Source organism: Brienomyrus brachyistius, chromosome 2, assembly GCF_023856365.1.
Source record: "Brienomyrus brachyistius isolate T26 chromosome 2, BBRACH_0.4, whole genome shotgun sequence".
Lineage (NCBI taxonomy): Eukaryota > Metazoa > Chordata > Actinopteri > Osteoglossiformes > Mormyridae > Brienomyrus > Brienomyrus brachyistius.
The window spans coordinates 16,282,974-16,309,206 of NC_064534.1; the positions used below are offsets into that span (position 1 = coordinate 16,282,974).

At 40.9% G+C, this 26,233-nt stretch overlaps 1 protein-coding gene and 1 long non-coding RNA gene across 25 annotated transcripts; one reads left to right on the forward strand and one right to left on the reverse strand.

The window, feature by feature from the left end:
- The first annotated feature begins 4,474 nt into the window (after nt 1-4,474).
- Nucleotides 4,475-18,743, forward strand: npc1l1 (NPC1-like 1). The gene is made up of 18 exons (XM_048990099.1): nt 4,475-4,737; nt 5,796-7,360; nt 7,819-7,919; nt 8,122-8,294; nt 8,397-8,525; nt 8,768-8,950; nt 10,403-10,517; nt 11,367-11,632; nt 11,786-11,875; nt 12,913-13,103; nt 13,438-13,565; nt 13,849-13,978; nt 14,710-14,765; nt 14,935-15,085; nt 15,530-15,761; nt 17,216-17,329; nt 17,479-17,641; nt 17,942-18,743. Exons 1-18 carry the CDS (start codon nt 4,690-4,692, stop codon nt 18,166-18,168), a joined length of 4,062 nt encoding a protein of 1,353 aa, XP_048846056.1. The 5' UTR covers nt 4,475-4,689; the 3' UTR covers nt 18,169-18,743.
- A 160-nt stretch (nt 18,744-18,903) lies between these two features.
- LOC125717848 (uncharacterized) lies at nt 18,904-25,977 on the reverse strand. Of its 24 annotated transcripts, XR_007384684.1 has the most exons (6): nt 25,711-25,976; nt 23,940-24,542; nt 23,868-23,903; nt 22,899-23,831; nt 19,825-19,909; nt 18,904-19,645 (listed from the first exon to the last, which is right to left on the reverse strand). It is a non-coding gene; the product is annotated as an uncharacterized LOC125717848 (long non-coding RNA). The 24 variants fall into 24 exon arrangements; XR_007384656.1 differs by having other exon boundaries at nt 22,899-23,975; nt 24,048-24,542; nt 25,711-25,977; XR_007384670.1 differs by having other exon boundaries at nt 22,899-24,083; nt 24,228-24,542.
- Between the last annotated feature and the right edge of the window lie 256 nt (nt 25,978-26,233).

The window sequence follows — 26,233 nt, forward strand, 5'->3', positions numbered from 1 at the left end:
AGCGCTCTGCACAGATAGCATCACAATAAAGAAATTTCCCTCAGTAACCCGGGCATCTTTCAAGGTCAAGGGAAGAGGAATAAACCGATAACAACAGCAGTATGGGAAAAGTTTCTGCAGGACATCAGTATGAACCAAGGATAAGTTACATGATTCAAAGTTGCTAATTAAGGCCTCGACCCGAGAAACAAACATTTTGCACAGATCTGCGTGAGAAAGAGGTAGCATGGCAAAGAGAGCCATGTGACAAGAGAATGACTGGGAGGGTGCCGTGATGACTTTATTTAAGTGTGGGAGTGGAGGCAGGTTCGACAAACAACTTTGGGGATGAAGGAAATCAACAGACACCTGTTTTGGCTTCGAGACAACAGAAACAATTGGCATCCAGTCCAGGATGAACTGTAACCTCATGCTACAACCTTTTCTTCCCTCACGCCGGAAGTTAAACTGGCCATTGGGTGCAGGTTAGCACCTACGCTACCTCAGAGAAAAGCAGAGCCTTGTATTACATATCTGGCAATAAATCACAGATAATAAGAAAATGAATGTACTTGTCACATGACCTTGTCCTGGGTCACCGGTATCCTCCCTGCAATGCTTTTAGCCCAGCCCATAATTATGGTTCTCAGCACTACATCTACATTTAACTATATCATTAATAACACACTAATAGTATATGAGTATTAATACTGCTAATAATTGATATTTACTGATATAATTACATACCCGTGAGCTGTCCATTTTTTTTTGCGTATTATATATGTATTATGATATTAATTATGGAAGTAATGACAGACTGTTGACTGGGGAAGGTAATTATCAGAACTTCAGTTTCACTTTGACCTATCTATGACTCTTATTCTGTGGTTTTTTTCCCAGACACAAAGCCTGGATATAAATTAGAAATAATTACCCAGAATCAGATGACGCATGACTGCAAGGGATGCACAGCACATGAGCATTCTGGATTTGCTACTTGACCATTGAGTAGGTTTGGTTAAAAAGAGGAACAGAAGATGGATTTGGGCATCAGAGACCTTCCTCTGCTACTATTAACAACGGACATTCGTGCAAAAAAGGAGAATAGTAACAGTGATCTGGTTAAACACCAGCTTATCAGCAAGTGCTTATATCTCGAGGACAGAACCACGTGACGTGCAGGGTTCAGGTCAGGACACACATTTTACTTAAGGAAGTTCTTCTATCAAGGTGTATCTATGGAAGAATAAGGGCCACCCCTTACCCCAGAAAACAACTTCCCGAAGAACATCAAAAGTAAAGCTGTTCTTTTGGTTAAGAGGGGTGAATATTTTGCATTGTTACAAGCAGGCTCTGGTCCAGGATTACTTTACTGCACAAACAACACATGCTCAGAAAGTCAAAATGTACCAGTCAACGGGTGAGACAAATTAAGTCAAACATGGGCAGCCACCTGACCTAAACTGCCAAGGTGTAGGATGCCCCTTGTTCTCCCACATGACAGTTTATGTTTATAAAACAGAAATTATTGAGACCTTGGGTTCCATACACTCCCCTTCTCAGAGCACCCATAACATGTTCTACCTCCCTCACTATAATTTCTTTGTACTGTGCTTCCCCCCTTAGCCTGATGAGATGGGCTACTCCTCCATGCACTTCAGAGTAGTCCATAATCATTTAAGGGGACGCTCCTCTCAGAGGTCTTCAAGTATGAGCCACATTCACATCAAAGCAAAGAAGACCATGGTAGACTCCTTTCAATGTGCTTCTGCTCTGCCTACTCCTAGCTCCTCAGTGCTATATCACAGGAGTGCCCCAAGATTTAGTGCTTGGGCAGTATTCAGTCAAAATATAATGCTTTACAACACTCAATAATATAAAGATATCCTTCCGATTCACCATGTGTTATTTCCATGCCTTCAAGAATTCCTTGAGTGCACAGCAATCTCCTTTTTTCAAACTCAAAATTTATTTCATGACTAAAATAATAATAGCTCCTCAATCTATGTGCATGTGTCATTGATACATTCACATTATCATCTTGTGTGAATAATAACTCTTTCCATGAATTACTGCCAACTCCCTTTAAGTAGACAATGACCGGCCTCATAATTAGATTGACATTGGATTACATCCGACATGCAAGTAGTGCCAATCTGTGTGAGAGGGCAGTTTCCATGATTGCGCTAGCCATTGATTAGCTCTGTGCAAAAGTTGCTTTCTGTTGGAGTCTGTCCTAGAGTCAGTGCCAAGGATCAGCTTTGCACATCAACAACCACTATGTTTTCACTAAAGAGCAGGGAGAGCAGCTTGTAAATGCTTCAGGCCATGGTACAAGGTTCACTCTCTCTTGTACAACTCAGTTAGGTCTTGATAAGACTCATAGTTTAGTCATTTAAATCTTATGTTACTCCGTATCCGTTGTGTATCTGAATGGCATACCTTCTAGACCGGAACTGTAGGAATGAATGTTAACAAAAGCTATGCTGCAGTCAGATCAACCAGTGGCTGTCTTCCAATGCAGTAGAAGAAACATTAGCTGTGATACTACTAAGGGTAAACTGAGGTTGTTACGATTTTTATATGAACACACTCAAACAACTCAAAGGTGGACCATCAGCAGCTGGTTGGGGTCACCAGGGCTGCAGAGCATGAGGAGCACAAACTAGCGTGAATTACACACGAATTACATTTAAAAGCAAACAAACCCAGAGGAGCTTGTGAGGGACAGTTAGCATCCCACGCACTTTTATCAACACATTACATTATCCATGAATACTTATCCATAGACCTATTTTTTGGAGCGAGCGCAAAAACAAAGAAACAAGAAAACAAGCTTCGTGGCTACTGCATTATGTCCAACAAGGAGTACGTTGTGTACTCTCTCCCTCTTGCTGTTTTTGCTCACAGACATGGAATAATGGCAAACAGAACCAAAGCTCACTTTATTTCGGTGACTCAAAAGACAGCATCATGAAAACGCCTAAAAAATAAATATGATATTCTCAGTTGAAAATTTTTCTACTCAAAGCTCGCTCGTCTACAGCTTGGGGTGACAAAACTGTGATTCTCATTTCAGCCTCATTTTAGCTTATGTTCTGTCTGATATGATTCTCCGAACATTCATTAGGAGAAAAAATGTAGACATACAGTATGTGATCCAGAGGACTGGAGTTAAATCTAACTCAGTCTCATTAATGAGCGATATTGAAGCCAATAGACCCACATTCGTGGCGCCAGGTAGTCGACTTGCATCCTAGTTTCCTGGGAGTGAGGTGAATGTGCTAACTACCAGAGGTAGAAAGTTTAGATCCAGAACCACAGTGCTTCCATACCATTCCCCTTAGCCACACATGATATATAGCATGATACGCAAAGTCCAGGCAGTTCAGCAAATATGGCCTTTCATTCGAGGATAAATAGAGAATAGACCAAGTAGAAAAGGATAACCTTAACTACTATTGAATGTAGTTCCATCAGTACATATAGTAGTTCAAGTAGTACTTGAAGTAACTGAATAAAAGAAGCAGTATAGCACAAACGTTTATTTTTGCTGCACAAACCAACAAAAACGTAGCACAAACAAAGAAAAGTACATTTATTATTTTCTGATCGATGCAAAGATGAATAATGAATGTCAGCTTCAGTTGTAAAAGGGGCTCCCTAATTTCTGAGATAATCGGGGTACTATTTTAGAGCTTGATGATATCTCTCTCAAAATTTAATAAAGGAAGGGTGATATGAGGTTTTGTGTGTCTTTTGTTCTGGGGAACGAAAATGAGAGACAGAAAAAAATAAGCCATCATCTCATTTTGGTTTTACACAGATCTCAAAGTTGCCTGGGGGAAATAAATGAATGTGATTTTCTTTTCCTCTGGAATTTCAATTGTGATCATTATGTTATCGTTTTACATAGTCGTTCAAGAGTCATTCAGACAAATATTCTGTCTGAAGTGTGTAGTCCAATTCATGATGAAGTAGAGAATTATGGTAAACATTATACCTAAATGGTTGAACTTAAAAATTTGCCAGGAAAACAAATTAATAATTTAAATTTAATGGTAAATCTGCAGAACATCAATAAATGCATCATTAATCTTGAGGAACAAGTAAAAAAACATAAATGCATAAAAAATACAATTAACTCATGCTGGTTTTCCTCTTCTTGAGAAGAACACAGTTCATGGATTAGATATGGCATTACTGCACTGACACAGAAGCTAAAAATAAGGATTATAATCCAAACATTCTCAAGAGTCATATCAGATTCTCATGATGTGAGATAATTAAATGTTAATCTCAATGAATAACACGTGAAAAAAAAAATTGATTAAAAATTATATATGGAAACACTGGACTGTAGGGAATTGGCAGGATTTTGATCATGATGGGCAGAATCCCAGGAATATGTTTGTGCTGTTAAGTTCCATTGCCCTTCCCAGCAAGTTAATAATTTTTCAGTCAATGTCGGTTTCCAGTGTGGGGATTGGTGTTCTCAGTGTCAGGCCAGATAAGACAAGGCTGTCAGCTGTTACATTGGCTTCTTCAGCCTATGTCTTCAACGTTACCTCCTTCATCCTTCTCACTTGGGGAATTCTGCAACGAAGGACTTCGTAGTGGTTTCCCCACCCTCTACTGGTCCACTGGTCCTCGACACTCCAGTTTACCCCTCTCTAACGTGGCGTGAACATTGAGGGGTGAACTTTCGCCATGACTTGTATCCTAGTCTTCGTCTCATGCTTCTTCGCAGTGTGTCTGGTAAGCTTCCCTTCACTTTTGCTCGATCAGCGCCTGATCCGTCTTCGTTCCCCAGGTGCGAATTAGATGACGGGAAGGTGTCTGATGATGATACCTGGCTGATAGCTTTATACATTATTATCAGCAAAGAACCTAGGTAAAAAAAATAAATAAAAAAAAACCGCAAGTTGATCTCATTTTGGATTTTTGTCATGGTTTACTGATTCGTTGGGTTTATGATGAAGAAAAGTGAATAGGAGAGAAAACAAGAGATATCGTTGTCATTATAATGAAGTATTTGGATTTCTATAGATCTTTTATCTTTCATTTTTATTCTTCTCACCAGTTTTCTAGGCAGAATCGAATAGCTTAAATATCAACAGTCTGCTCTTATTTAGTTGTATTCTGTTGCTGCCCAACAGAAACAGTTTTTGGTCAAGCCACTACTGGTAACCCTTTGCTACTATCTTGGCCCCAAAATACAGAGCATATACCATTACTTACTTTGCTGGACTCCAAACTCACACCATCCTTTTCCACTTTACCAGATTGCGTTTTTATGGATTTTTAGTCCACTTCCAGCTCTGTCCTGTAGGTGGCTTTTTGTCATCTGGTCAGCATTAAAACAATCAGTCAGTCAAACGGAAATGCTTTGGCAGAGTAATAATTTCAAAAAATTTACCTTTATGGTATGCAGGTTAAGGTTAATCTGACAAAGACAGATCAACTATCAGAATTTGGTGATTCACCTTTTATAAATACTTTGGAATAGTTTAAGAAATTATAATTTTCAGTAACTGTCATGAAAACTCACAATATGCTCATTAAGTTAAATCTTATCTTAATTTTAGTAAGCATATTGACAATAGCAAAAAATATATGCCTGAGAAAATATGCTATTTAGCGTTGCCCTCATTGAGCTAAATGACATGCTAACTTAAAGATCTGTGATTTTAACCAGAAGTTTATTAGTACAAGTGCCTGGAGAGCACTGTGCTTCTGTAGATGTAAATGAATCTCTCAAGTGGACCGCATATTCCAGATTAGGTGAAATCTCAGAGTATGTCTTATTTCCACAGGTTTCAGAAGCTCAACACCAACCAGGATATTGTGCCTTTTATGAAGAATGTGGGCGTAACCCATCAGTGGGCGATAGCCTCATCACGCCAATAGTTCCATGTTTAAACTACAGCCCAGCAAGGGTTTTACAAGGGGAGCACTACAACAGACTCAAACAGGTTTGTCCGATGCTGGACCAAGGTGTAGGCACGACCTACGCCTGCTGCTCGCTAAATCAGCTGAAGTCTCTGGAGAACAGCCTGACGCTCTCCAAGGCTGTCCTCAACCGTTGCCCCTCCTGTGCAGAGAACTTTGCCACCCTACACTGCATCAACACATGCAGCCCTAACCAGACCCAGACAGTCAATGTCACACGCACCGCATTCATCAACTCTACTCTGGGACAGAGGAAAGAGGCTGTGGTGGCCTATCAGGCCTATATTTCCACAACCTTCGCAGATGCAGCTTTCAAGTCCTGCAGGAATGTGCGCATCCCGGCTACTGGAGGCTTTGCCATCGCCACCATGTGTGGCCGCTATGGTGCCACCCTCTGCACTCCTCAACGCTGGTATGACTTCCAGGGTGACTCCAGCAATGGCCTGGCACCTCTTGACATTGACTTTCGCCTCATCCCCCCGGGTGCGTCTGTTCCTCCAGGCATCGTGCCTTTTGCTGGAAAAGCACTGGGATGCAATGAATCTTCAGGCACTGGTGGAGAGCCGTGTTCCTGCCAGGACTGTGTAGAATCTTGCCCTATTGTCCCTCCCCCAGGTCCCCTCCCTCAGCCCTTCAAGATAGGGCACCTGGATGGTGTGCTGGTGGTGTGTCTGGCCTGCTTCTTTGCACTTTCTCTCTTCTTTTTTGGCTTTCTGATGGTGAGGTGCTTCCTTCATAGGTACATAATTACTTCTGAGAAAAGCAAAGACAAAAATGGCAATGTTTTGGGTCAGGTACCCATAAATCCTAAGGATGTGTCTTGTACAGACAGGAACAGTCTTGCGACCCAAGAGTTCCTAGGGACCCTGTTCCAGAGATGGGGTACCCTGATGGCCTCATATCCATTCAGAGTATTGCTGGTCTCAGTAGTATTGGTGGTGGTCTTTTCCCTGGGTCTGATGTATATTAAACTGACCACTGACCCTGTGGAGCTTTGGTCTGCCCCTCACAGCAGGGCCCGGAAAGAAAAAGACTTCCACGACAAATACTTTGATCCATTCTACCGCACAAACCAACTGATTCTCACGGCACCAAATTATCCAGGCTACACCTATGACTCCCTGCTCTTTGGCCAACATAACTTCAGTGGCATTATCTCGAAAGACCTGATCTTGCAACTTCTGGAACTGCAAACCAGGATCCAGGCAATTGAGTTCTGGTCTGATGACCTAAACCAGACTGCCAGTCTGAAGGACATCTGCTTTGCACCCTTGAACCCCAACAACCCATCACCGAGTGACTGTGCAGTCAACAGCCTGCCGCAGTACTTCCAAAACAAAATACAGAACATAAATGCCAAAGTCAACATGACAGAACTGGGCGTAACCAAAGAAGTGGACTGGAGAGACCACTTCATCTACTGTGTAAAGTACGTTTCAGTGAAGTTCCAAGTATTTTCTTAACCACATATTGGACCATACTGAGCAAATTTTCAATGTAAAGTTTAGTTGTACAATTATGCATGACACTGAAATCAGAAGTGATCAAATCTGGCACATAGGTACATAATTTATTGTCCAAAGACATTTATCTTGTGTGTATTATTTCTATTCGATTTTATATTAGTGCACTTGCAAGGTGGAATAGAATATGTTGCTTCATTCGATTCTTTTGTCAGAAAACTGAAACTGTACATCAGGGCTATACAAATCACAGTACTCAGAGTCTGAGCGGCGTGGAGCCTCTGGTAATCAGAATCAGTAATTATTAAACTAACTAACTGGGAGAACTGGAAACACAGTCTGGGTTTAGAGTCGAGGTCCAGATTTGAATAGCCCTGCTGTATATTGTCACCTAACATTTCCGCGAACTTGTGTTTTTCTGCAGCTCTCCACTGTCCTTCAAAGACATCACAGACCTGGGGCTGAGCTGCATGGCAGACTACGGCGGTCCTGTCTTCCCGTTCCTGGCAGTGGGAGGTTATGAGAGTAAGCCATGACTCGATACCTCCAAACCACTGCTGAACTGAATGATCAGCAGCCTCTAAGCCCTAGCACAGAAAAACCCAGAAACACTGAATACTGAGTCACGTTTTCATAAAACAATGGTTTCCCAATATCATACATATCATATCAAATGCATATCAGATCTCAGCACCTGAAACTTAAATAATGACCCCCCTCCCCCCAGATGAGGAATACACTGCAGCAGAAGCTCTGATATTGACCTTCTCCCTGAACAACTATGCCCGGGACAATGTAAAGTTCAAACTGGTGCAGAAGTGGGAACAAATGTTTTTGGATATTGTGCAAGAATACCAAAGAAATTCATCCACAAACTTCACATTTGCATTCATGGCAGAGGTACGTTCCTCTTCTTAGTGCCACTATGTTCGATGGCTTCCCGTTACCCCCTGTGCCCGCACAATTGCACTGTGGTGCCACCTTGTGTCCTTCATTGCCCAGAGGTCGCTTGAGGATGAAATCAACCGGACCACGGTGGAGGACATTCCCATTTTCATGATCAGCTATGCTGTCATCTTCCTCTACATCGCCGTGGCACTTGGAGAATATTCCTCGTTTAAACGTGTACTGGTGAGTTACACTGCAGGGGCTATCCGCCATAATCGGTGGACTCAAAAATGCTCTAGTTTTAATATAATGCAGAGAATTCCAACACTTACTGGGCTGATATTTGTTCCCCAGATGTGGAATTGACAGTTAAAAATTATCCAAATGTAATCTTTTTTGAGGCACCTGGGTAGCTGGAGGGAATGAAGGTATAGCTGCTGTTATAGATAAATGAAGGAAAGCTGAGGTAGAACACTCTGTTGCAGGTGGACTCTAAAATTCTAGTGGGTCTCGGTGGGATCCTGGTGGTCGGATGCTCGGTCTTGGCGTCCATGGGATTTTATGCCTGGATCGGCATCCCCTCGTCACTGGTCATCCTGCAGGTGGTGCCCTTCCTAGTGTTGGCGGTTGGAGCTGATAATATCTTCATCTTCGTCTTGGAGTACCAGGTATAGAATACTAGTGAACCAAAGATGCCATGAATTTACTTTTAATTGCACAGTATTTATTAAAATAATGCAGTGCCATCTGCTTCAGTTATGTCAGTTTGTCTAATAAAACATGCTTTACAGCGAGTGAAAATAACAAATAATAAAAACAAAAAGAATAAAAACTAAATAAAAACAAAACAGAATCAAGATAAAATAAATAATAAAATAAGAACACAACCAAACATTAAGAAATCATATTAAGATAAGGTAAAATATACAGTAAAACCTTGGATTGTGAGTAACTTGGTTTGCAAGTGTTTTGCAAGACGAGCAAAATTTTTTTATGAATTTTAACTTGATAAACGAGCGAGGTCTTGCAATACGAGTATTACACATACACTTTGTCTGCCGAGCGCCACATGATCACGACTGAACCGACCGTTCTTCTCTGTCTCTCTTGCTGCGGGATTGTAGGTAATTGTCTGCCATGCTCGGTGTCAGTCGGCGTGCCTTACTCGTATAGTCAAAATTTAATAGAAAAACACCACCCGAATAAGGGCGTAGCAGTGTGAAAGATGAATCTAATTTTAACCTATGTTTTATATTCTTGCATTTTTTGTATTATTATAGTTTTGTTATTTATATTGTACTTTTGCATTTATTGTACAGTGTCCTTGAGTGTCTAGAAAGGCGCCTATAAATAATAATAATAATAATAATAATAATAATACATTATATTTAATATTATTAGATTATATTATATATTATTATTATTATTATCTAACGACAATGCAATGTCCACATTTCCGTGAAATAGAAAAGGAGGCAAAAGCGGCTGTCATTGGATAGGTTCCTTGTTAAAGTTGCACAAAAAGAAAAAGATTCCAGTGAGCCAACAGATAGCAGTGATTCCGTTAGTTATAGTGAAAGTCGTCCTACAAAATAACCCTCCTCTTCTCTCTCTCTCGTCTCCCTCACACCATCCACGATTCTTTTCAAAGGTAAAGTGCAGGTTAATTTGTTTGTTTTGTTTACTTAATATTTTGGAATTAATCATCTTAATATGAATATTTTTGGGTTGTGGATCGAATCATCTGAGTTTCCATTATTTCTTATGGGAAAATTTGCTTTGAGATATTGGATTACAAACACGTTTCCAGAACGAATTATGCTCGCAAACCAAGGTACCACTGTGTGTGTATATATATATATATATATATATATATATATATATATATATATATATATATATATATATATATATATATATATATATATATATATATATATATATATAAAATACATTACTAATACATGTAGCATGTATTAGTAATACATATAGAAAATACATGAAACAGAAAAGCTTCCTCTAAAGAGAAATAAAATAAGGAGACGTGATTTGTGTTCCCATGATGCCAGGAGGTCCTGAATGTCAGGATCTGGTGAGCATTAATCTGCCTTCTTACACAGAGAGATGAGCGTAGGCCTGGGGAGAGACGGGAGGAGCAGATCGGCAGAGTCCTGGGCCGGGTCGCCCCTAGCATGCTGCTTTGCAGCCTCTCAGAGTCTATTTGCTTCTTCCTGGGTGAGTTCTCCCATTATGTATCACATATATGTCAGTGTACTTATGGTGCTCCTTGGTGGATGAATCAGGATAATGTAGTCTATTAGGCAAGGAACATATTTAGCTGCTTCCCCAGTCGGTAAGTCCTCTGAACCGTACAACATGAAGCGTCCAAATAAATTATTGCCTTGGCATCGATGTAATGGTGTAGTACATACCGTGCCACCCCTCACGCCACACTGATCTCAGAACAGTTCGCATTTCAGGCAGAGTGTGGTAACTAAAAATATCAGCAATTTAACTAAACTGAGGTATACAAGTACACTCTCGGAAAAAACGGTAAAAATTTCTGCTTGTCACTGGGACTGTACCCTCAGGTTTTACCCTTAGCTATAGGTAAATGTACATTTGAAGGTATAGAAAGGGACTCTGAGGAACATTTCTATCCCATTTTGTACATTAATGCTGTTTGTATCATTGGGATGTTCCTCAGAGTCCATTTCTGTATCTTAAAATGTACAATTACAAGGGTACAGTCACATACAGAGTGTATTCACTTTACACTGTCGGAAAAAAGGGTACAACCCTGGTAGTTTTGTTCCCTAAGATAAGAACAAGATTAATATACCCTCACTGGTATAAAAATGTTCCTTTGAGTCTAATTCTGTACCTTAAAAGGTACATTTACCTACAGCTAGGGTAGTATTCGCAGACCCTTGAGGGTACAGCCCCAGGGACCTCAGTGACTAATCGTACCCTCAAAGGTACAAATTGCTACTTTTTTTCTGACTGTAATGACAGCAGGGGGGATTGGAGACACAAGACTTGTACAAAGCAGGGCATCCCAGTAATACTGTGGCATCCTTTTAGGGGCTCTCAGCAGCATGCCAGCCGTCAGGTCGTTCGCCTTGTACGCCGCCCTGGCTGTGCTGATGGACTTCCTGCTGCAGATGACGGCCTTCGTAGCCCTGCTGTCGCTGGACGCACGCAGGCAAGACCAGAACCGCTGCGAAGTGGCCTACTGTGTGACGGTGTCCACCCCCCGGCCTTCCAAACGCAAACAGGGCTTGCTGCTTTCCACCATGGAGCGCTTCTATGCCCCTGTCTTGCTGCATCCTGTGACTAGGATCATTGTGGTATGTACCTTTAGCTTGAGTCAGTAACTGGGGTTTAGGAGGATTTTTACGGGTGCAAAATGCGCCCAGATTAGAAGCTCTTAACCTGGCCTGGCAATCTTGGGTGCTCTCACTTAAACTGTTCTCACTTCAGCTGCTGATATGTTCCTCCAGATTGTGGTGTTCATCTTCATGTTCTGTGGCTCAGTTTTCCTGATGTTCCATGTCAAAGTGGGTCTCGATCAAGAGCTGGCTTTGCCCATGGTGAGTTTCGTCCAGGATCTCTCGACAGAAGCGGATTAATGAACAGGCTTGCATAGGCTGCAGCTCAGGGCCTCAGAGTAATCAGGGAGGCCCTTTTGGTTGCCTATTATTATTTTTTTATTACTATTTTTAAACACAATCCTTTATTGGTCGTTTATATGTCTACAAGTTGGTGATTGATTAAAACTGAACGGAGAAATCAATTCTAAACATATTTGTTTTTTGCCGCTCTTTTTATACCTTTGTGTATTTTCTGCTACACGTACACATAGTCTGTTTCCTTTGTAAAATGGCTTTTACGAGCCTGATCAATGAGTTTTATGCCAAATAAGCATGAAAAGTGAATTCTAATGGTAAGAACTTGATTTAAATTCTTTTGGAATTTGCCCCTCTCTGTAAAATTATCCATGGTCTATGCTATACAGTATATGCTTGAGTGCATATTGTAAATGCAGTTGAAGTGCACTGGATCAGAGTCTAAAAATGTATGGTTGTCTCTGTTGAAATGCCTTTATTCAGGGAGGTCTCTGCTGAGCTCTTTCTGGTTGCTGCATATGACTGATGTGAAAGTGTAACTTGTCAATTTGTTGACTCTTCTCGTTTGATACAGCGTCTCATTCTGTTTGACTTTGTAAAAATTAGTAATACACTCAGTGACAAAAAAACGTTAAGCATCCAGACGGAGTGGTGGAAATGAAATGAATCTGCACGTGATGAAAGGTCATGTGACTGTATCACAATGAGTATAATATCAGATCAAAGGGACAACAGAACTGGCAGTATGGGCCCACTGCTGCTCCCAAATCGGACCATTACTTCTGCTTAACTTCTGCTAAACAATGCTTAACTGTTTTTGGTCATTGAGTGTATATAATGGTTTATAGGTAATTGTTGTATGGTTTTGGGGAATGGGGGCAGAAGAAGGGCCTTTGGAAAGGAAAGCTTAGGGGCCCCTGACCTCGTTAATCTGCCACTACTGCTCAAAACACTTTCCTATTGGGGCTCAACCGACTATGACCCTTCTTCTGGTGTTGCAGGACTCATACATGTTAGAGTACTTCAAGTACTTATACAAGTACTTCGAGGTGGGTGTTCCCACGTACTTCGTGACAACACGGGGCTTCAACTTCAGTATGGTACAGGGTATGGATGCTGTGTGTTCCAGTGTGGGCTGCGACCCTTTCTCCCTCACTCAGAAAATCCAGCATGCCACCGAGTATCCCGAGCGGTGAGTACTCATACCCATAACGGCCTCCACCCCTGGACCTTAAACATAGTTCACAGACAACTAACAATGCATGTTTTACACACAATGTCCTGGAGGATTAACGATTAATGAGGATTAAGGAGTTGCATAATGAAGATTCCAGAGTGCAGATATTAAGTTTCAGCTCACATTCTTATGTAATCTGCATTTTTTTTCCCTTCAAGTATCTGTACCAAAATAACTTATATAAAAGTATTTTAAATAAAGATTAAGCTATATAAAGATAAGGGCTTTCATGTTTCCAACAAAAAGTGTATTGCTCAATCTTTCTAAAATCTCTTCCCTCTGATGTCAGGTCTTATCTGGCGATTCCAGCTTCCTCCTGGGTGGATGATTTTATTGATTGGCTCAATCCTGGATCTAAATGCTGCCGGCTGTACACCCTGGGCCCCAATGCAGGGAGTTTTTGCCCTGCCAGCCAGTGTATGTGCCATATTAAAACTACACAACATTAAATGATATGATCACCAAGGCCCTAAGGAAAAAGTGTAAAAACTCGTAAATTCACTATTAAGCTAAATTAAGTCATAAAATGGAAGCTGCAAAAATTACATTGAAATTGCAGCATCTACTAGGCAACAGTGCTACATGTTATACGTTTGAAATGCGATTCCATTCCAATTTCAGTTTTTTTGTTTTTCAATCAGATGTTTTGCACAGCACAGATACACTTAATGACAGCTTTTCCCATCCATTTTTATCGTAGCTGGATTCATATGCGGAAAGAAGTGCATGGGTCCTCCCCCCAATGGTGTTCTGAGGCCTTCAGTTGAACAGTTTAATCGGTACCTTCCCAGCTTCCTGACCAATCGGCCAGACCTGCAGTGTCCCAAAGGGTAAGGCTCCCCATCCTAAAGGGCAACCATGGGTTGACATACAGGCCTTTTTAAAATTTACTTAGATACATGCTTATACCATGTTTATTATGCAACTATCATTATATTAGTTTGCACGAATTTCACGAATATAGAGAAAATATGACGTCATATATGTTGTCATCTGTATAGACCTTGCCATTCCGCAGATATGGTTAGTTCCTTTAAGATTACTCTGCTAACAGGTAGCTAGCTGGTAGGTGACATCATTTCTTTAAAAGCAGTTTTTCCCAATCTGGTCCTTGGAGACCCATAGACAATCTACATTTTTGGTAGGAAGCAAAAATGTGGACTGTCTGGCAGGGAGCTTGGAGGAAGCAAAAGCATGGACTGTCTGGCAGGGAGCTTGGAGGAAGCAAAAACAGGGACTGTCAGGCAGGGAGCAAAAACATGGACTGTCTGGCAGGAAGTTCAGAGGGAGCAAAAAACATGGCCTGTCTGGCAGGGAGTTTGGAGGGAGCAAAAACATGAACTATATGGCACAGAGCTGAGAGGGAGGAAAAACATGGACTGACTGTGGGTCCCAAAAAGCTGGATTGGGAAACACTTCTTTAAAATCCAACTCAGGTACAAAAAGGATATCAGCTGTGATCAGTTTAACTTTAACAGATATGAATGTTATCAATTGTTTACTGAGTTTCTAGCTTTTCAGTCACAGCTGCTAGAAACCTGATTTGTGCCTCTTTTGACAGTGGCCTGGGAGCCTACGACAAAGCTGTAGTGAAAGACGAGAATGACGAAATAATAGGTAAAATTATTTCCACTGAATAAATAAAACCATAGCTGGCTTTCCCCTGGCTGTACCTGCCTCATGCTTTTTCATACTGAGATCCACAAACTAAAGATCAAGCAGCCAAAATAATATTTCATGGAGGGTTTCAATTGTTGACGTGACCCTCTGCTCTTTGTGCCCCCAGCTTCCCGGTTCATGGCATACCACACACCGCTGACCACCTCCCAGGAGTTCACCGATGCTCTGAAGATAGCACGGGAGCTAGCCGCCAACATCACGCTTGGCATGCGGGCCTTGCCTGGCACCTCACCGGACTTCGAGGTCTTCCCTTACACGTATGTGGGCGCCGTTCGTTCCAGTTGGGAAAGCAGTGGATTTGCGCCCTAGTAATGATAGCAGCGATCACAATCCCTACAAGGTCTTAACCTGTTGACCATGTGCTTAAGGTGGCTGCCTGTGGCTGGCTATCAGCTGCCACCGTATTGTTTGAGGGGTATGGGATGTACACCAGTGGGCAAAATTGTGGAAACACCCAACATTTTTGGCATTACGCTTTAAAAATTACTGCACAATATTAGCAGTAATGTCAATCAACAGTCAAAGAATGTTTACAAATATCACACATTGGATGAATAGGTACATAACTGGAGCTTTGAATAAAGTTCTGCAATCTCTAAAACTTGGAAGTGTTTCCACAGTTTTGACCACTAGTGTATAAAAGGGCCTGATAAAAGTATACACTAGTGTATAAAAGGTCATTCTCCTCCCCACTTCCACAGGGTGACATATGTCTTCTATGAACAATACCTGAGCATTGTTCCTGAGGGCCTCTTCAACATCTCCATGTGTCTGCTGCCCACATTCGTGGTGTGCTGCATCCTGCTGGGCATGGACATTCGTTCAGGCCTGCTCAACCTGCTCACCATCATCATGATCACCGTGGATACCGTGGGTGTGATGACATTGTGGGGCATCGACTACAATGCTGTGTCCCTCATCAACCTCGTCACGGTCAGTGAGTGACAGTCACAGCGAGAACGGATTTTGTGTTCAAATTAGCTACCTGTATTTTTCATAAATATATTTGTGTACGATACTTTTCGTGCTTGAATGATAAACTTTATTTATGTTTCGCTTCTCCCGAGACTGGTTCCGTCTTTCATCTGTGACCTATTTTACAACCAATAGCCGTGTTTTAAGATATTAAAACAATACTTCGTAAAACCTTCAACATAAATTATCATAACATCTCTTGAAAATGGGCATTTAAAAAACGACCAACACTGCTATTCATAAACTCTTCTAAAATTGAAAATGAGCTGAAAATTAATGAATAGCTTAAAAAAGGTGTTTATTTAAACTTCCCGTAATGGATCCTAAGCTGTCTTTGTTCACAATTATCCAAATGTTACACTCTATTTTAGGGCTGCAAAAATAATTATTTTGATATTTGATTAATCATTTAATCAGGCACTTTCTAATAAATTAGTGAGGCCAAAACACATGGTTTAAAGAACAATTCAAATGCTTTATTTAAAAGAACTGTTTAATAGTTGTAATAAAAAAAACTTAACACAGTGTAGAGAATCTCTATTTAAAGTGACAAAGTGGTGTAGAAACAAAGATCTGCCGTCGCCACCATGTTTAGCTTGATAACAATTGTGCTCTATACCAAGATTCCCATTTCACTACATTGGTTGTATTTGTGTTTGTTGCTATACATCTGCCCTCTGCTGGTCTGGGGGAGTATCAACTGCCCGAGTCCATGGAGAAATGTAGTATGTACACAAGTCAAAGGGCTTGCAGAAAATATGTATGTATGAACTAGTCTTAACACACCTATGTTAACGTTGCTAGGTTGTGATGTCATTATATGCAATTATGCAACAAACCACAAAAATGCAACCAATCGATGAAAAAAATTCATTTTCAGCTATTTTTATTACCAATTATTATTGGCATTATTGATTAGTTGTTGCAACTTTACTTTTGTTATTTTGAAAAGTGTTACTGAACCACCCATTTTGTAGTACAGACCCACATCATCATTCCTTTACTCAATGCAGAATTACATCTAGATAAAGGCTGAATTATTTTTATGAGCATCAGAACAGAGACACAAATGGGGCAGGAGACTAACTCTGAGTGTATATACTTTTATTATATATAAACCTGTAATGAAACTGTGGTGACATCAATTATAAAGGGAACTATTCTGTAAATGACAAGAACATAGAGTTAAAAGGTTGCAACCTGAGCCAGCATCAAAATAGCGCACATACCAGGCGTGTTATACAAGTGGAAAATATTGCAAATGTTTGCAGACTCTTGCATAGCTACGTATGTTTAGGCATTGAGTTACTACATGGATGATCTCATGTTAGAATCCTTTATTTCCCACATATTCGCTCCGCAGCTCCGCTCTAAATATTAACACCAATTGTGTGTTTGTTGTTTGGTTATAGGCCGTGGGAATCTCAGTGGAGTTCGTGTCCCATCTGACACGCTCCTTTGCCCTCAGCACCCAGCCCACGCGTGTGGAGAGAGCTAAGGATGCCACGGCCAACATGGGCAGCGCGGTAAGGGGCGTCCTTGGCGAAACCTGGACTCCGCTTCGAATCCCTGATGTCGATCAGAACAATTTGCATTGTACTGAAACGGTAACCATCTGAAGGCATCGTATGAGTCGAGCAGCCAAGCCTTCCACGTGACTTGCTGTGCTCTTCAGGTATTCGCGGGTGTGGCCATGACAAACTTGCCGGGGATTGTGGTGCTGGCGTTCGCCAAGGCCCAGCTAATACAGATCTTCTTCTTCCGGCTGAACCTGGTCATCACGCTCCTGGGGCTGGTGCACGGCCTTGTTTTCCTGCCTGTGCTGCTCAGTTTCTTTGGTGAGAGAGAGGCCCTACCAACACAAATGCAGGCCCACTAGCTTCCATGTCTTGGACGTCATTTTCATTCTGTCTGCTTCAAAGATTGTCATCAAATTGCACAAATTATATTTCCTCTTAATTACACTTTGTCTTAAAGCAGTCATGAAAGAAAGTCTCAGTATTACGGATTTACTTATGTCATAAACATATTATGCTATTGCCATGGTTACACAGCAGTCATTGCATACATCATTCTGAAACCACTTGAACGCTGATCATGGTGAAAAGTTGCTCTTCTCTTCTCTTCTCTTCTCTCAGGACCTGAGCGGAACAAAGCCTTATTGCTGGATCAGCAGAAGAAAGCAGCTGAAGCGTCATCATTCAACGCAAACATACACATTTATGAAAACATGTACAGCAACATGGGATTTGTGAACTCTGAGAAGAGCCAAACAGGCTTTCCACCCCGGTATGAGGACCAAGCTGATGCAATGAAAAATGACCCTGGACCAAGCAAGGGGGTGGAGTTAAGCAGCGGCTTCTAAACAGTGCTAGGGCACTCATTCACTTTTTTTCCCCAAGGAGAAATACCTCTACAACTGCAGTTTACCGTCTGGAATGGTTTTCATAAATCTCACTGTGCAACGTCAATGCAATTTTGCTGGGCATACTTTGCTAGCACTAGAGCGAGAGGGCTGAAATGATGATAGCCAACAGCACTGCTAATCTATAACTTAATTGTAAAATAATCCAGGTTTTTTGTTGAAAAGAAAGGAAAATGAAAGTGAAAATAAGGAGGACAGGTGGTTGTGGTCATACAATTGCAACGGGAGAGTCTTCAGGATGGAGTGCCTTACCCTTTCAGACCGTATCAGATTTTGAAATATGTGTTTTATATCAGTTGGTACTTTTGCAATTTTTTTTTTATTTGTTGAGATGTAACACAGTAGTAAATTTATATGTCTCATTCAGGGGGCGAACACTCCAGTAAAATTTATGAAACTTCAAACTACCACATGTAAACAGTGACGATGTAAATAGTCTTCAAATATATAAGGTAACTGATTTATATAAAAAAAAATAACTATACTATCATATTAAAATTATATTATTTTTTATATTTTGTGTGAAGTAGGGGTGAATAACACATGTCATAAGTGTTGAAAGATAAGTCCAAGGGGACAGGATTTTTCATGCAGTGCCATTCCTGCAATGATCGTGCCTTAAGCAGGCTACAAAATGTTTTTTTTTTTTTTACTAGAAACTGACTGAAAATCAAATTAACAGCACAAATTTTCTTTATAGATGTAATATACATTGTACAAACATGTACAAATTTTGTTTCTAAATGAAATGTGACACTTAAGGACCAAAACACCTACACAGAAAGATCGGGTCCATTTACATCCCAAGGCCCTGGGTGTCCGGGGCCCCAGGCGACATTCTGCTGAGCACTTCACCCCCCCCCCCCCACCTCACCCCAGGGCAGCACAAAACAAATTTTATCAGTACATTTATATTAAAAATATTTGAGTAGGATAGAGTGTATGGCGGCAAACTAGTTCACTGCCATCTGCTTCACAGGAAAAGTAGAGAAATATTTAAACTAGTTGAAATAAGTGCAATATCACATATTTCTTGTGCTTTTTTTCCACTGCTCACTCTATTGCGGTCCCTAATGTGATGGCAGTCTAGGTTACCATCTATGTCACCTAATTTGTCGGGCCAGCCCTGCCCCACAGTGCCTGTAACGTGTTCCGTAGCTAAGAGATCAGGCTATGATCTGTCTATCAGTCCACATTAGACAAGGGCACTTGTATTCCCGAGCTGCAACACAGATCCCTAGCAGACCCTCATGACTCTTGGTCAGGTAAGCAGGCTCTTCATTTTATTTCGCCGCTCCAAGCCCAGGCTTGAGGTAGACCACAGGGCACCCAGGATCCCTTCCACTGACACAGCTCTGCCTTTCAACACACTGGGTCCGGCTTTCCACGGGCCCTTGCCCTCTTTTTCCTCAGTCTCCTGTAAGATGACAAGGCAGTTCTTGTTTACCAGGATTTACGTCTGTGCACCAAAAAAGTAAATCCACCCATGTGATCACAAGTCTGAGATAAAGATCAGGAGCTGACGTTTTTATTTGTCTGTGTTCTTTAAAAAATAGCCCCCCGGTTGTGTTTGTGTGGGAGTCTGCCTCACCTTACCTGCTAGGCAAGGTCACCATGCACCTCCACAGCAATGCATACAGACCCAAAAGGAAGAGGATGAACAGCCCCGCTGCGATCAGGCCTGCACAGAAACAGGCGAGCATTACGGCAACAGCCAACTTCCGGTATAACACAGATTGAGTAACTTGAAGGCTAATGACATGCTTTTTGCGACAGGGAACATCTTCCTGAAAATGATGTTTCTTTTGAGTACAACCGCTTTTCGCAAATATACATTTAATTCTTTAACTCATAAATGGGAAACAGTGGTCCTGTGACAAAGTAAATGCTGATTTAAATTAGCTTGCATATGAAATTCATGAAATGCATGGTAGAAGAGTTTTACTATTTGCAGCTAAGCATATTACCCCGACACCTGCGTTTAACACCACATGAGCGTCCCAGCTGAAAAATCGATAGCTTGTAACAGGAAAGCTGACTCAGCGAGCCCTGGCATGGTTTTAGACATGGTCAGACACATTAAAAATTCATTCAGCAGATTTTGGAAATGATTCAGAAAAAGTAGCTAAACGTAAAGCGTATTAGTATATGGCCACTTGCAAAGGTCTGCATGACCAGAGTAAACCAATGTGCAGAAGATAACGATATATAGCAAGTACGACAATCTTTAGAATCCTTTACTAAAATACAAATTATTAGTTATGTAAAATTAAAAGATAAAATTCAGTGAAATCTTCACTGAGGGCATTGACTAAATGTTCCCATATGCTACATGTCAATAAAGCTCCTTTCGAAATGTGACATAGTATCTAAATCATCTGCCAATCAGCATATATCCATAACCTTCCCCTCTGAAATGGAAACACCCACGGCAGTGTGCAAACTCAGCTGTTTGCCAAGTCTACAAAGGTCCCCTTGAATTGATTTGTCAGACTGTCATTGTATCATCGCAGCTGAAAGGGCTTCGCTGTCTGTTTGAAAACAGGCAGACTTAGCCTGGCTCGCAGAGCCCAACGGCAAACATTCTTATGCTAGCGGCAATGCTAAGATAGCGTCAGATAAGGCCTGAGCTTCGTCGGGCACCAGCTAGTGTTTGCTTCAGGCCCCATTATCAAGGCAGGGAAGCTGGGGAATAGCAAACTAAGACCTGTTTCCAATTTGCCAACTACAGAAAGCGTAACGTGGGCGAGAGGAAGCCTGTGACAATGAATCATCACGTGGGTCAGTGTGAAGCCCCATGTGAAGTCACACTAGGGTTCCGATGACAACTGAGACATGCACAACAAGACACGCGTGGGTGGCCAGGGGCTTAGGGCAGATCAAAAACCGAAGGCCAGGGTTGTGGGGGGAGCGTGTTTAATCAGCCTGTTTATTTTACCAGAGAGAAAAATGACACACTACTGGCCTTGTCGGTAACACTTCACTTGAAGGGACACAAATACTTTTAATAACTTAATTACTGAAGCACAAGTCATGAACAAATCATGAACAAAAATAGTTACTTAAGATGAAAGGTGAGTCATGATTCATTAACTATGAACAAACATGACATCAGTATTTCACTTGTGTTATTCATTACTTGTTCCTTCAATAGTTCCTCAGTAATTCCTTCAGTAATTAACTAAGATTTACAGAAATAGATACAGTAAAAAATATAGTAGCTGTTTGGAATAAATGATGCGTCACAATTCATCAATGGTGAACAAGCACAAGAACATGTTATTCATTATTTGTTCCTACAGTAGTACTCCCTACGGTGGTTCCTTCTGTAGTTCATAAACGTTTACAGAATGAACAGATATAGTAACAAATACAGTAGATAAGATGTATGACAATTCATAAGTGATGAACACACATGAGATCAGTTTGTAACTAACGCTTAACTTGTGGTTAATTAATACACAAGTAATAGTATAATACTACATTATTTGTGTCCACACAAGTAAAGAGCTACTTTTTTGTCTCCTCAAAGTAAGCAACTGGCACAAACACTCAGCTTCATCTGCTTTCTGGGATGGACAGGCACACGTTTAAATGGCTATTTTTTCAAGCACTACGGCCAAACTGAAACTAACTGATACTTAAAGGCAGTTTCATGCAACAACACCAAAAAAAGGAAGATACCGTATTTTACGGAAAAACGCCCTTCATTTGCCAGGAAAGATTTCTGTCCAAGTTATATTTAAGCCTAAAATTAAATTTACATTGTGAATATTTTTAGCATATTTCTCATGTAATCCATTTTCTAATTGCTTATCCCGGACAGGGTTGCCTGAAACCTGTCCCTGGCAGCTCAGGCCGTAAGGGGGCGGGGCACGCCATGGGTGGGATACCAGCCCATCACAGACAAACTAGTTTGCTTAACTGCATGTCTTTGGACTATGGGAGGAAACCCGTATGAAACTGGGAGAACAAAGAGTGGAGGCAGGACTCAAAACCCAGCCCAGTGTATGTGAGGTATTAATGCTACCCACTGTGTCACTGTACAATGCCACACTGCTAATATCATTTTCAAAGAAAATATATGTATGTCTGATTGTTATTTGTATTTCAATGCAGCTATATTATTATAGCAAAGTTCACATTAAAAGGGGGTTAGCCCTTACTATTGAAACAATTTCTATAACAGAATATTGTACATTTGTTGGAATATGTTCACCAAGAGTTTGTACCACAGTAAACAAAGAAATATACAATAAACAACTGACTACAAGCAGTCCCAAAGTTACAAATGAGGTCCATTCCATAAGTCTGTCTTTAAGTCAAATCTGTAGGTAAGACGGAACAATGATAATACATTATAATAATCATAATAAGTCAATAGAACAGTCAATAAAAGTAAGTACATACGGTATTGTTTTGTATCTCAAGCTAACGAATCTCTGAAGCCGTGCAATGTTTTCACAAGCATCCCAAAGTAGTGCACATGTTCCTTATTATGAACCATTGTATTTAACTCAAAATTTGAATATAAAGTAACAGGCTTTATAGCAGTCCGTTCATATGTACGAGTTGATTGTAAGTTGGACCCAGGGACCGCTTGTATAAGTCCCCTGAAACTGCCAACAGTGGGCCTCTATGAGGCACTGCGGAATGTCAAGGCCACTCACCTGGGACTATACCACTAGTCTTCTCTGCCGGAGGGGCGGCCGTAAGGCCCCCCGGGCCAGGTTGGGAGCCTAGTCAGAAAAAGATGATTGGGTGAGAGATCCTGCCCATAGGACTCTGCCAATCAGATGTGGTTGCAAGATGTTTGCCTTTTGTATATATGTATATACAAGTGAAGAAATCCTTTACACACTTCCTGCTTTGAATTCGTTCAACGTGAATTCCTTGCATTATATTCAAAGAGTGAGAACTGGGCAAAAAATGACTGATGACCATCCTCCATGATATACAATGTATTGTTGAGAACAGGAAGTGTCAAAACAAACAAATATCAAGATACCACAGGCAAAGTGGTCCTACACATGGCATATAATAATTAAATTGTGGACTATCAACAACATACATTCACCATGTTTAATCATTTTACCTAATATGTTTTATCTAGGCATTAACCTTGCATAGTTGGCCAGCTAGTCACCAATTCGAAATATGTAATAGATTTTTACATAATTTCATTATTATTATTATTATTATTATTATTATTATTATTATTGTTATTATTATTATTATTGTTATTATTATTATTATTATTATTATTATACAGCTTTTGGTGGCTGGTGCTAGCAAAATAAACAAATGTATATCAAATCAAGAATCAGTCACTTGTCCATCACTTACAGGACCTCTGAAATCAGTCATTTGTCCATCACTCACAGAACCTCTGAAATCAGTCACTTGTCCCTCACTTACAGGACCTCTAAAATCAGTCACTTGTCCATCACTTACAGAACCTCTGAAATCAGTCACTTGTCCCTCACTTACAGGACCTCTAAAATCAGTCACTTGTCCATCACTTACAGGACTTCTGAAATCAGTCACTTGTCCCTCACTTACAGGACCTCTGAAATCAGTCACTTGTCCATCACTTACAGGACCTCAGAAATCAGTCACTTGTCCCTCACTTACAGGACCTCTGAAATCAGTCACTTGTCCATCACTTACAGGACCTCAGAAATCAGTCACTTGTCCCTCACTTACAGGACCTCTGAAATCAGTCACTTGTCCATCACTTACAGGACCTCTGAAATCAGTCACTTGTCCATCACTTACAGGACATCTGAAATCAGTCACTTGTCCATCACTTACAGGACCTCTGAAATCAGTCACTTGTCCATCACTTACAGGACCTCTGAAATCAGTCACTTGTCCATCACTTACAGGACCTCTGAAATCAGTCACTTGTCCATCACATGCAGAATCTCTGAAATCAGTCACTTGTCCATCACTTACAGGACCTCTGAAATCAATCACTTGTCCATCACTTACAGGACCTCTGAAATCAATCACTTGTCCATCACTTACAGGACCCCTGAAATCAGTCACTTGTCCATCATGCCCATCACACGTACAGGGTAATCTCTCTAGTAGTAATCCCAGGCCTCAAGCACCCCGTCTTCCCTGCTGCTTACATAGCAGAAAAGCCAGTGAGCATGTCTTTCCTGGTCCGGAAACACCCCCAAGAGGACTGACACAGTCAGGGATCGAGGTGAGCTGAGGGTCAGGCTCTGACGGAGTGTGTGGGTCACCGACTCACCGTTACTGTGCACCGCAGCAAGGGAAAGACCAAGCTGCTCCGGAATATTCCTCTGAAAGACAGCGACACACAGGCCCGTACAGGCAGACAGTCAGTCAACATCTATGAGAAGCAGCCCCACCACGGTCACAAAAGACCACGGTCCGAGCTGCCTCCTCTTTCCAAGCACAGTATTTTAGTGACACCCCCACGGTACCCCCAGCACTCAAACATTGGGAGCCAACTAAATTCTCATTGTACTGACCAGAAGAACAGGTTTAATAACAACAGGATTGTATATTCTTGTCAGAGCATGTTTTGAATGTCTCATGCCTTACTTATCTACTTTCAGGGACTGTCTGCTCTCAAGTGCAAGTACATACTAGTTCCAGCTATTTGTTTCGTGGAGGCAGGAAAAAAACTACGACAGCTGTCCTGTGGACCATCTTAAATTTATACCTTAAAATTGCTTCATCAGCTTGAAGATAATTAAAATCTCAACGAATTTTTGGATATTTACGTTTATCTACCACTTCTATAGGGCCTCGGGGAACATATTAGAGTTTGCAGCATAGGCCTACAGGTAAAACAAAGTATGGTTATGATACGATTATTACGATCGGTTTATAACCGTTTCCTTTTCTTTCGATTCAATTAATCTAAAAACTTTGCAAAACAACTTTTATAGGCATAATAAATTTCAAATAAAGCAATAGGCCTCCATTCGGCGGTGAATTATTCGTCGTCAATGTAACGTGTAAATCTTTGTCATAACATAGATCAGCACTTTTCTCATATCAATCCTTGCAATTTAGAAACAATATCTATTGCTGAACCTATGTGTAAGAGGAATATAGTAGTCTATATGGACTAATTATGTCTGCAATTATAAAGTGAATAGTATACATATAACTTGCTGTAAGAAATGCGTTGTTTATACACTACGCTTATATGTTTCTTATTAAAAGAAACTCCGTCCAGTCTTTTTTCATTATTACTACAGAAAAGTTACAAAAATAATATTACATTTAACGAAAAATCAGCTTTTTCATGTCACATAACTAGTCCTTTAACGCGAGTTAATGAGATTACTTGTCCTTTGTAAAAAAAAAAAAAAAAAAAAAAAAACAATAACAATAACGCGAAGATACACGAAAACTTAAAACATGAAAACTTAATCGCGGCCACTAAACATAAAAAAGGTGATTTTTAAACAGTTCCCTTGTAAATCACTGGCGTACCTCAGAAGTATTCGCAGTAATTTCTCGGAACCACAGCTCGTCAGTCCGGTTTCCTGCTATTTTCCACATTTTCCGCGGTGAGATGCAGCTCGGATCGTCGCCGCTTAAAGGCATTCATCAGGTGTATGTCTGTCTATATGCAAAACCAGGACGACTACGTCAGATCCATACAAGAAAACCCGACAGAGGCCGGTCTTCTGTTGATAAACATCCGTATGAACAATACTCGTCATACAACCCTGTTTCTAAAAAAGTTGGTATGCTGCGTAAAGTGTAAATAAAAACAGAATGTCATGATTTATAATTAATCATAAAAACCCATATTCGGGCTGGGGGGGATCTAGCTACTGAAAAGATCAGGGTCTTTTTTTCTTTTTTGACAGAAGATTGACACCGGGGCTAAAATACTCGGGGCTATAGTCTTTGTCTCCTTTGTCAGTTTTGTTTTTTGTTTCACGATGCGTCAAATGTTTTCAATGGGTGACAGGTCTGGACTGTAGGCTGGCTCGTCTACCACTAGACT

What these genes read in the sequence shown, in the direction of transcription:
- npc1l1 (XM_048990099.1), top strand. Translation starts at nt 4,690, where the DNA reads ATGACTTGTATCCTAGTCTTCGTCTCATGCTTCTTCGCAGTGTGTCTG. An exon ending in GCTTCTTCGCAGTGTGTCTG is followed by an intron (nt 4,738 to 5,795) that starts GTAAGCTTCCCT and finishes TTATTTCCACAG; the next exon opens with GTTTCAGAAGCTCAACACCA. An exon ending in GTCTATTTGCTTCTTCCTGG is followed by an intron (nt 10,518 to 11,366) that starts GTGAGTTCTCCC and finishes GCATCCTTTTAG; the next exon opens with GGGCTCTCAGCAGCATGCCA.